At 56.6% G+C, this 10,647-nt stretch overlaps 1 protein-coding gene across 5 annotated transcripts in view; it reads left to right on the plus strand.

The window, feature by feature from the left end:
- GOLGA2 (golgin A2) overlaps nucleotides 1–10,647 on the plus strand; it is a 17,006-nt gene that overhangs the window by 5,939 nt on the left and 420 nt on the right. For 2 of the 5 annotated variants that reach the window (XM_010856856.1, XM_010856857.1), the window contains 24 exons: nucleotides 151–267; nucleotides 536–579; nucleotides 682–745; nucleotides 1,149–1,208; nucleotides 1,398–1,478; nucleotides 2,268–2,306; nucleotides 2,804–2,866; nucleotides 2,955–3,048; nucleotides 3,139–3,245; nucleotides 4,325–4,383; nucleotides 4,674–4,815; nucleotides 5,673–5,759; nucleotides 5,862–5,969; nucleotides 6,171–6,258; nucleotides 6,611–6,948; nucleotides 7,279–7,392; nucleotides 8,057–8,302; nucleotides 8,383–8,458; nucleotides 8,711–8,799; nucleotides 9,061–9,279; nucleotides 9,373–9,475; nucleotides 9,573–9,679; nucleotides 9,753–9,906; nucleotides 9,992–10,642. In XM_010856856.1, the coding sequence (XP_010855158.1) occupies nucleotides 151–267; nucleotides 536–579; nucleotides 682–745; nucleotides 1,149–1,208; nucleotides 1,398–1,478; nucleotides 2,268–2,306; nucleotides 2,804–2,866; nucleotides 2,955–3,048; nucleotides 3,139–3,245; nucleotides 4,325–4,383; nucleotides 4,674–4,815; nucleotides 5,673–5,759; nucleotides 5,862–5,969; nucleotides 6,171–6,258; nucleotides 6,611–6,948; nucleotides 7,279–7,392; nucleotides 8,057–8,302; nucleotides 8,383–8,458; nucleotides 8,711–8,799; nucleotides 9,061–9,279; nucleotides 9,373–9,475; nucleotides 9,573–9,679; nucleotides 9,753–9,906; nucleotides 9,992–10,206 (2,814 nt within the window). In that variant the 3' untranslated portion in view covers nucleotides 10,207–10,642. The remainder of the gene's footprint in view (nucleotides 1–150; nucleotides 268–535; nucleotides 580–681; nucleotides 746–1,148; nucleotides 1,209–1,397; nucleotides 1,479–2,267; nucleotides 2,307–2,803; nucleotides 2,867–2,954; nucleotides 3,049–3,138; nucleotides 3,246–4,324; nucleotides 4,384–4,673; nucleotides 4,816–5,672; nucleotides 5,760–5,861; nucleotides 5,970–6,170; nucleotides 6,259–6,610; nucleotides 6,949–7,278; nucleotides 7,393–8,056; nucleotides 8,303–8,382; nucleotides 8,459–8,710; nucleotides 8,800–9,060; nucleotides 9,280–9,372; nucleotides 9,476–9,572; nucleotides 9,680–9,752; nucleotides 9,907–9,991; nucleotides 10,643–10,647) is intronic. The other 3 variants (XM_010856859.1, XM_010856860.1, XM_010856858.1) reach the window with 2 other exon arrangements.

The following is a 10,647-nucleotide window of genomic DNA, read 5'->3' on the forward strand; positions in this document are numbered from 1 at the left end:
CCGTAGCCACACCCCTGCGTGGCTCCCAGCACGTGTGACTGTCACGACTGCACAACACCGGTCCTGCCCGCTCTGCACCCCTGCACTCATGACAGCGAGGCGCTCTTTGCCCTGCATGGCCCCCTAACCCCCTGCTCTGTTCTGTGACAGGCGCCCAAAGACCGCGCCGCTCCTGTTACACCGTCTGCTGATGACACCGTGTCACCTGGCGGTGTCCCTTCCCCCAGTGCTAGTCCCCCCCGTGTCACTAGCATGGCATCAACTCAGGTTTGTGCCTCTTCCCCCTTGGCCAGCTCTGTGTTTGCCCCCCTCCTATTTCCCGGAGGACTGGACCTCCTGCGGACCCTCGTCCTTTTTTTCCAGGTATCTTGGCTCGGTGAGCCAGGTGCCCTTCCTGAGGACTGGGATGGGGGAGCCCAAAACCAGACTCCCCTTAAGCTTCAGGGAGATGGAAGGTGGTTGGAATGAGCTTGGTGCCTGTGGGTGGTTCTTACTAAAAATTGAATGACCAATTCCTGTGTTTCTTCCCAAACAGAACCATGATGCCGACAACGGTTCTGGTCCCATTGACGAAAGCACGTGAGTGTCTCCCACGAGGGCAGCAGTCCCTAGGCCACTGCCCCATGACCCCCTCTTTCCCATCGAGCCTCCTGCACCCCTGACTGCTGTGTTCATCCCCAGATCCTTTTCATCCACCGAGGGCCTGCGACAGCTGTCTCAGCAGCTCAACGGTCTTGTGTCCGAGGTACCCCGAAAACTGGAGCTCGGCATGGGTTAGAGTAGGAGGGAAAATATGCTAGAAAGAAACTGAGGCAGAGACTCCCCAAAGGAAGGGAAGATCCTGGGACCAGGCAGCTTGGCTGGATAATGTTTAGCTGATCATTACTTCTCTGAGTCTCCTCTTTGAAGCCATGCAAATGAAGGGGTTGGATGATGAGATTGGTTACATCGTTTGATCCTGCAGATAAGAGCTCTTTGGGAGGGGAGGAACAAGGGGGAACTAAGAACCAGGAGAAACTGGCACAGGGAGGGATTAAGGGGCAGGAGGCAAGTTAGGTGGAAGAGGAAATGTTGCCAGTTGATGGGGAAGGCAAGGTGCTGGAGGAGGTCAGAGAACATCTCCATGTGAGCCCTTTCGTCTCTCCTAGTCTTCATCTTACATCAATGGGGAGGGCCTAGCATCTCCTGCTAATATAAAGAATCTGGAGGTAAGTGGGCCTACAAGGTGGCCCAGGGACCCTGCAGGCCAGCCCTGCCCCCTGCCTCCTCCATGGCGGGGGCTGGGTGCCCCACCCAGCTGAGACAGCCCAGACACCCCCCAACCCTAATGATTGCTCTCTCTACCTCTCCCCCACCCCTCCTCCACCTCCTCCTCCTCCTCTCTGCATGCGCCTCAGAGCCGGTACCAAGAACTATCGGTAGCCCTGGACTCCAGCAATCTAACAAACAAACAACTCAGTAGCAAGATAGAGGAATTGGTAAGAGTCCGGTGTTGTCCCCTGATCCATGCTGCCAATATGGGGCTCCGGTCTCACCCTGGGGCTCTTGAAGAAAGGGGCTGGGGATCCCTGGTGCCAAGGGAGAAGGGGGTGCTGGGGGGCCTAGGTCTCAGCTGGAGGGACCCCGGAGCATGGCATGCAGCATGGCTCTCTCTGTGGCTGCCCTCTTTGCCTACTCTGTTCTCCAGACACCTCTGCTCGAGTCCTCCCCACCTTGCCATGGGTCTGTTGCCTGTAGGGGAGGCACTAGCTTGACTGATGTGTTCCAGCCCTGACCCAGCCCCTGATTTGTTCCCACTTCGACCTTGGACAAGTCACCTCTCCTCCTTGGCCTTTAGTTTCCTGAGGAGGTAGAATCAGAGGGTGTCCAAGGTCCCTTTTAAGCTCAAAAAAAGATTTCAGGGTCCTTTTCATTCATGTCGTATCGGTGTTAAGAACAGAACCTGGCCAGTGGTGTGTTTGCTCAGCAAACATTCCTTGAATGCGAGCTGGCAGAGGGTGGTCTTCACCTTCTCAGACTCCATCTCTAGAGGTTTATGTCATTGTCCCTTCAAGGGAATCAGATCCAGACTCTTGCTGCTGTAGCCATGAGCAAAACCTGCCAAGGCTCAAAGTCTCTTAGCTTGAGAAGCATTCGTTCATTCATGTCCCCGTGAACCCTCCCTTTCTAACCCCTTCCTGGCCCCTGCCTGTGGCCCCTCCTCCTTGGTCTGAGGATCATGGGGGAGGAGGACAACCTCAGTCACCTTCCTTTGCCTCTCCCCGCAGAAACAAGAGAACCAGGAAACTTTGGATCAGCTGGAAAAAGTAATGCGATTTCTTTGTTTCTTCCATGGCTAATGGGGCTTCCCTGGTGGCTCAGTGGTGAAGAATCCATCTGTCAATGCAGGAGATGAGGATTCAATCCCTGGGTCAGGAAGATCCCCTGGAGAAGGAGATGGCAACCCACTCCAGTGTTCTTGTCTGGGAAATCCCATGGACAGAGGAAGCCTTTTGGGCTGTAGTCCATGGGGTCGCAAAAGAGTCAGACATGACTTAGCGACTAAACAATCCATGGCTGATGGGTTTGGGGGAGGATTCAGATGTAGAGGACCATTCTCCTCTTGGCTGCTTACAGCCTGGAGGAATAGGTGGCTTCCCTCTTTCCCTCCTTGCCCGTCTTCCACTCCCTGGGTGCCGATTATCTGTTCTCATTGGTGGGCCTGTCCTGGGCCTGTGGTGGCATCCCCGGGCGGGGCACATGTCCTTTTCTCGTTCACTTTTGCCTCCTCCCAGTAAGAGTTGTTTCTTCTCTCTTTCTGCAGGAAAAGAAGGAATTTGAGCAGAAGCTTGCAAAGGAGCAAGGGGCTCTGAGAGAACAGCTCCAGGTGAGTGGACTCTTCCAGGGTCCCTTGCGGCCCCCAGGAAACATTGCTTTTGCACATTCTCAGCACTCGTTTGGCCTTTCTCCCAAAGGTCCACATTCAGACTATCGGAATTTTGGTGTCAGAGAAGACGGAGTTACAGACAGCTCTGGCTCACACCCAGCAGGCAGCCAGGCAGAAAGCAGGTGGGAATCTAGGCACCCTTTTACCCCTGGGCTGGCTAGGCCTTTGGTGGGATTCCTCCTCTGGACTTCCCCTCTCTGCTGTCATTTTAGGGGAGTCAGAGGATCTTGCTAACCGCCTGCAGTCTTCCAGGCAGCGCGTAGGAGAGCTGGAGCGGACGCTGTCTGCAGTCTCCACGCAGCAGAAGCAGGCCGACAGGGTGAGCCCGGCAGCCTGCCCATCCCCTGGAGGTCATGTGGAAGGGTTGTGAGCCTAACGGTCTCTGCGGCAGCATGGACTGACTGGCTGCCCACACGGCAGCACTGTCCGTTTCTTGCTGCCTTAGAGTTGTGTGGTTGTGAAATGCGATCTGGACACGAGTTGGTTGCCGTGGGCGAGTTGTGGCGAGGGGTGGGGGAGTGCCACCTAGAGCGAGCACTAGATGAGCCCAGAGCCTGAGTGCCAGCCAGCCCTGCCTTTAACTGCATGGGCTCTGGCTCAGGTGCTGGGTGTTCAGGCTGTGAAGGTTCAGATCAGTATTTTTAGTCCATGACCACACTAAAAAGGGAGAAGTACATGTGTGTAATATATATGACATGTTGGAAAGGACTCATATAAAACCCAAGGACGGAACTTCCCTCGTGGTCCAGAGGCTACGACTGTGCTCCCAGTGCAGGGGGGGAACTAGATCCCACATGCTGCAACTAAGACCCAGCGCAGCCAAAGAAAGAAATATTTTTAGAAAGCCCAAGGGAGAGGAACAGGGTGCTTAGAGACCCGTCACTTTTGTACCTTCTGAGTTTGGGGTTATGTGAGCGTCCCATCCATTCAAAAAATGAACAAAAGATTACAGTGCAATTTAATCCATCCCTCGTAGTCATTCCCCAACCCCAGGGCAGAAAACAAGGTTGAAGAATCCCAGGTCTAAGTGATTTTAGGCGAGCTCCTTAACCTCTAATATTCTGCATTCACCGATAAAATGGAGATAGTAGCTGCCTTCCACGGTGATTGTGAGTTGGAAATGGGAATGTTGGCTAAGAAAGTGTTCAGAAAAGGTTCAGATGTGATGCTGCTAACAGTGAGAACGGTGGCCAGCCCAGAGTCAGACTGCCCCACCTGTCTCTTCCAACCTTCCCGAGTTCTTACTAAAACCACAGGAGAGCATGAGCTTGGATGTGCTTTGAAAAAACGTAAAGCCTCACACCAGGTGAGGACGTGTTGCTGGGAGTCGTTCTGTTGCTGTTGTTGGTCTGCATTTTCCGCCTGCCTTCTCCTGACCTCGCCTTTCTGTGTTCGCAGTACAACAAAGAATTGACCAGAGAGCGAGATGCCCTCAAGCTGGAATTATACAAGAACAAGTAGGATGGGGAGTGATGGGGGGGACTGGGAAGTAGGGGAGATCCAAGGGAGTGGGGTGAGAAAGAGGGTACATGTTTGGACGTGTGCAGAGCCAGGCTGTCAGTCAGCCATGCCCCTAACCCCTGCTATGGCCTCAGGCAGCTTGTGTCTTCTCTCTGGGCTGCCACTTGAGACTTCTGGTGCTGGGGTCCCTTCCAAAGTGACTTTTATGGCAGGAGTAGTGGGTGGATCACGGGAGCATTCCTCTCTGTTCAGTACTCACACCTCCCTCCGTCACCTCTGGCCACAGTAAGAACAACGAGGACCTGAAGCAGCATAACTCAGAGCTGGAGGAGAAGCTGCGGCTACTGGTGATAGAGAAGTCAGCCATGAAGCTGGGCATTGAGGAGCTACAGAAGAAGCTGGAGATGTCGGAGCTGCTGCTGCAGCAGGTAGGGCTGAAGCCCTGGGGTGTGCGAGACCCACCTGGCAGGGCCAGGGCCTCTCGGGGTCATTGTGGTGCCCTCCGACCAGGAACCAGAAAGTGTGGATCCTTGTTCTGGTTCTGCCATAGACTTCTCTAGAGACAAGAGAAAGAGTGGGACCTTGCCCAGATCTCAGGAATCTGATATGGCTTATTTGTTTATATATATATATTTTTAAAGCATCCTAATTGAAAACCGTTGTTTTATGGATGATATTGGGTTGGCCAAAAAGGTCCTTCGAGTTTTTCCATAACATTGCATGGAAAAACCTGAACAAACTTTTTGACCAAACCAATAGTTGTAAGGCCAGCCCATGAGTTTCTGCTTCCTTCCTCTTGAATGCCAAGCCTCCAGGTAGACAGAGTGCCCAGGTCAGTTTCTTCTTCATTGTTTTGGCATGCCCAGCAAATTTCTGCCTTCCTGCCACCTGTAAGGGTATGACACGTTCATATATTGGAGTACTATGTAACCATTATAAAAACTTAAAGTTATCTTGTTTTCAGCAAAGTGAAATTAAGTTGCAGAACCATATATGATACTATCCCTGGCACTGTGCATCAATGAAGCATGTTTGCATACCTGTGGAAAAGGGTCAAGAAGGATACACACTAGATTGGGGAGGCTGGGAGAACTTTGAACACTTACTATCAGAATTGTTTACATTGAGTATTTAGTGAAAATAAAGCTATTTTTTAGTGAAAATAAAGTAGACATGGTACTAACAATATTAAGGATAACCCTGAGTTGTATGTTGACCTTTTGGGGGTGGGCGTTGTGTGGATCAGCCTGGGGCCCCCAATCTAACTTTGTTTTTCACCATCCAGTTTTCTAGTCAACCTGCCCCTGATAGCAGCCAGCAGTTACAGCAGGCCCTGGAGGAGAGGGCACAGCTGGAGACCCACATGGAGCAGGTGAGGCTTTACACACAGAGGGGTACAGGAGTCCCCAGATGACCATGAGTAGGTGAGGCCCCCCCGGGACAGCCCCTGCTAACTTCTGCACCCCTCTTGCAGCTGAAGGATTCGCTGAGGCAGCTGCAGGCAGAGAGAGACCAGTATGCGACAAATCTGAAGGAGGAGAATGCCATATGGCAGCAGAAGATGCAGCAGGTGTTGGAACAGGTGAGGTGTGACCTTCAATCCCCCCCGCCCCCCACCTGGATAGGTCACTTGGTCTTCCTGGGCATCGTGTCATTTGCTGTGCATAGCTGGAGGTGGACGTGTGTATCTGGAGGCGGGGGTGGACAGGGCTACGGTCAGCCAGCCCTTACTTGACCTCTCCTTCCATGTGCGCCCCCACCCCCATCTTGGTGCTTTGAGCAGATGAGCAAGTTGAAGGAAGAAAAGGAGCGCAGCGTGTGTCAGGCTCAGGAGCTGGAGACCAGCTTGGATGAACTGAGGAACCAGATTGGTGAGCTGGGCCCCAGGGACCTGGGGATGGAGGCCGACGTTGGGGCTGGTGAGGGTGGCCGAGATTGGATGTGGGTGGATGGAAGGGCATCATGGCCCAGGGAAAGAGATCCATACCAGCAGTTGGCAAGGCTTGCAACTTCTCTGAGCCTCAGTGTCCCCATCTGCAAAAAAAGGGGTGAAGTGTGCCCACTGTGGTCTGAAGCATAAAGAGCTCTGAACGTGTCTTGAAAGATTGAGCCAGGAAGCCAAGACTGGGGGCAAGGAGGCCGAGTTAGGAGCTGTGGACCCCGAAGAGGGTGCTTTGGACGCGGCCCAGCCAAGAGACCCTGATGGTGTGCTCCCTTCCTCAGCTGCGCCCCCGCCCCAGGAGCCCCCGGCAGGGCCCTCGGAGGCAGAACAGCGGCTTCAGGCGGAGACTGAGCGGCTCCAGAAGGAACTAGAGAGCCTGGCTGGGCAGCTGCAGGCGCAGGTGAAGGATAACGAAAGTCTGAGTCACCTGAATCAGGAGCAGGAGCAGCGGCTGCTGGAGCTGGAGCGGGAGGCCGAGTGCTGGGGGGAGCAGGCGGAGGAGCGCAAGCAGATTCTGGAGACCATGCAGAGCGACCGCACCACCATCAGCCGTGCGCTGTCCCAGAACCGCGAGCTCAAGGAGCAGCTGGCCGAGCTGCAGAACGGATTCGTCAGGCTGGTGCGCAGCCCCGCCTGCCCAGCCCTCTCTCCTCCCTGGCCAAGCCCTTTGGGGGTGGGGTGAGACACTTAACCCCTCTGGTGGCCTTGGTTTTCCCACCTGTAAAATGGGTGATATGGACCTTTCATGACTGATGCCCACAAAGGCACCCTGGGAGCCAGAAAGCCCCGCTTGGAGGGACGTGGGAGGGTATGAAGGTGGGTGATCTTTCCTACCTGGCTCCACACTTACCTGAGCTCTGTGAGCTCCACACTTCCACTTCCCCCGTGGACAGATTCTGGAGTCTCCAGCTGCGTAGGGTGGCCACTCACTGCCCTTCTCTCTGTGCAGTCCAATGAGAACATGGAGGTTACCAGTGCGCTACAGTCCGAGCAGCACATCAAGAAGGAGTTGGCCAAGAAGCTGGGCCAGCTGCAGGAGAAGCTGGGGGAGCTGAAGGAGACGGTAACCCCTGCCCCCAAAGGAAGGGCTAGGAGACAGGCACCCCTCCAGACAGGTGGGTGGGGGGCAGCCAGAACAGGTGACCCTGGGGTCCTTCAGAGCCTGTGACTGATTACCCCCTGGCCTCTGACTTTCAGAGTTGGGTACCCCCTGGCCTCTGACTTTCAGAGTTGGGTAGCCCTATGCCTTAGGTCCTTGTCCCTGCTAGAGGCATCAAGCCCCTAATTAGAGAAAAGAGACATACGGTGGCTAGCTCCTTGGGTTCAGCCCTGGATTTCAACCTCGCATCTCTAAGGCTCAGTTTCCTTATATTAAAAGGAAGTTAGTATTTTTCTCCTAGAAGCATTGGGGGATTAAAGGAGAATCCTGCAGGGAAAGCCGCAGGCATTCAAGTGTGCACCTCACAGCTGTTGGCTGGAAAAGCTGTTGTGCTTTTCCACTCATCCACAGCCTCGAGTTAAGATAGAAAGAAGCTTGCTATGAGGGGTGAGGCTCGGTGAAGGCGGCACGGGGCTCTGGGCAAGGAAGCCGGGGCACAGGCAGCCGGCAAAGCCCTGCACAGTGTCTGTCTCTGACCGAGGGGTCTGTGCCCGGCCTCCCCGGCCCAGGGGCTCAGACTGTGGAAGCAAGCCACCCCCCGCCCTCACCCCCCGGGGTCTGCCCGCAGGTGGAGGTGAAGGGCCAGGAGGTTCAAGATCTGCAGCAGCAGCGGGACGAGTACCTGAACCACCTGCAGTATTACGTGGCCGCCTACCAGCTGCACATGGCCGCCTGCCAGCAGCTGGCCTCGGATAAGGAGGCGCTGCACAAGCAGGTGCTGCTGCAGACCCAGCTCATGGACCGGCTGCAGCACGAGGAGGTCCAGGGCAAGGTGGCGATGGAGGCGGCCCGCCAGGAGTTACAGGAGACCCAGGTGAGGGCATCGGAGCACTGGGCCCCTGAGGGAAGGCCTGTGGCCTGTGTCCCTCCTCACTCTCTTCCCTGGCCCCTTAGGAGCGCCTGGAAGCTGCCAACCAGCAGAACCAGCAGCTTCAGGCCCAGCTGACCCTCATGGCTGTGCCTGGGGAAGGTCAGTGGGGAGGCCTGGAGGGAGGACACCGGCCCGAGGAGCAGGGGGACGTCTGGCAGCATGGCACCGAGTGGTTGTTCATTCCTGAGTTACATGAGGCCACGGGGACTGCGGGTCCCCTTCCCCCCGGCCACTGGCTGGCCCAGGGCTGCAGAGTGAGGTTGGGGGCAGATCTGGGCTCCGAGCTTTCTTCCAGGCCTGCTCCGCCTCCGTGATTGGGGGGCCTGAAGACCCCCTATCTGTCCCCAACAGGAGATGGACTGGAGAGTGAGGAGCAGGATGAGGAGGCTCCGAGGCCTAAGCTGAGCGTGCCGGAGGAGCTGGAGAGCCGAGAGGCCCTGGTGAGGGCCTGTCTCACTCCCCCCACCGCCACCCCACCCCACCCCCAACGGTTCCTCTCAGACACCCTTTGCGGTTTCCTCCCTCCATCTCTGGTCATCCCCCAACCTCCCCTGGGAGCCATGGTCAGCCAGCGTGTCATTCTCCAACCACAGGCGTGCACCCCGAGACCCTGAGAAGGGGCGTGTCTCTTTGCCTGCCTGCCCACCCCTCTCTGGTCCTGCGTGTCTGCCAAAAAAGCATGTGTGCCCTCTCCCCCGCAGGTGGAATTTTTCCACTCGGCCTTGGCCAGTGCTGAGGATGAGCAGGCCCGGCTACGCAGGCAGCTGAAGGAGCAGAAGCTACACTGCCAGCGCCTCTGTCACCTGGCGGCCACAGCCCAGGATGGGGTGGAAAAAGAAGCCCCCGCCCCCAGGACTGGGGGAGACAGTGTGCCCGCGGAGGCCCACCAGGCCCTCCAGGTGGCCATGGACAAGCTGCAGGTGCGTGAGTTGCCCCCCAGTGGGGTCCAGGAAGGGTGGGGGGCCCTGTGGGCAGGTCGCTGCTGAGCCCTGACCCTGCCCTTCTGGCCTCAGGGCCGCTTTACAGAGCTCATGCAGGAGAAGGTGGATCTGAAGGAGCGGGTGGAGGAGCTGGAGCATCGCTGTATACAGCTGTCTGGAGAGACGGACACTATTGGTGAGTGGGGAGGCCGGGCCCGGGGTGGGGGCGGGGGGCTGGATGCGGGCAGTGCCACATCGCATCTGAGCCCGTCTGCCCTCCTCGCCTCCCGCAGGAGAGTATATCGCCCTCTATCAGAGTCAGAGGGCGGTGCTGAAGGCCCGGCATCAGGAGAAGGAGGAATACATTAGCCGGCTGGCTCAGGACAAGGAGGAGATGAAGGTAGGGGTCCTTCTGCCTGTCTCTGCAGGCCAGGGTGGGGTGCGGCAGGGCTGCTGAGTATCTCTCCCTCCAGGTGAAGCTGTTGGAGCTCCAGGAACTGGTTTTATGCCTGGTGGGTGAACGAAATGAATGGTATGGCAAATTCCTGGCTGCCCAGAACCCTGCTGGTGAGCCCACTACAGCGCCCCACACCTGCCAGGAGCCCAGCACTGCTGACAGTGAGGGTGGTGAGTAGCACCCTTGGGGGAGTGGTGGGCAGGCAGGGGCGAGCTGGTACACCACTCTAAGCTCTGCCGCCCTCTCTCCCCAAAGGTCTCCAAGAGGTGAGCCTCGCCGACACTGTGGAGCCCCAGCAGGGGACCCTGCCGGGCCAGACCACCCCTGAGAACCCCACCGCGCAACAGATCATGCAGCTGCTGCGTGAGATCCAAAACCCCCAAGAGCACCCAGGCTTGGGCAGCAACCCTTGCATCCCCTTCTTCTACCGAGCTGATGACAATGACGAAGTGAAGATCATGGTGATCTAGTGGCCTGACACTGGCAGGCAGAGACCACAGCCGTGGGGCCCGGGGGCTTTGCCCCCACCTGTCCCTGCCTCCCCGTCCCTCCTTCCTGGCCCCCCCTCATCCCTAGACTAGCACGCTGAAACCCTTGAAGAAAGGGGTATAAGGCCCCCATCCAATGAGGGGAGACAAACAGGTGCAGACCCCTTGCCATCTTGGCCAGGGCTGTGTCTTGATATCTGGACTGTTACTAGTTCCAGAGAAACAAAGAGCCAGAGGCTCAGTTAAAGGCAGTTTATTTAAGAGGCGGGCCTTCTTGGGGAGCAGGGGCTCCCTGGTGGCCTCCTCACCCCTACCAAGCAGTCCTTTCAGAGGGGCTCATCCATCCTCTATTCAGAGGCACTTTGGGGCCAAGTGCCCCCTCCTTGCCCAGCTTGACAACTGGGCAGCACTCTCACAGGCCTT

This window comes from Bison bison, unplaced genomic scaffold (genome assembly GCF_000754665.1).
Source record: "Bison bison bison isolate TAMUID 2011002044 unplaced genomic scaffold, Bison_UMD1.0 scf7180017864375, whole genome shotgun sequence".
Classification (NCBI taxonomy): Eukaryota; Metazoa; Chordata; class Mammalia; order Artiodactyla; family Bovidae; genus Bison; species Bison bison.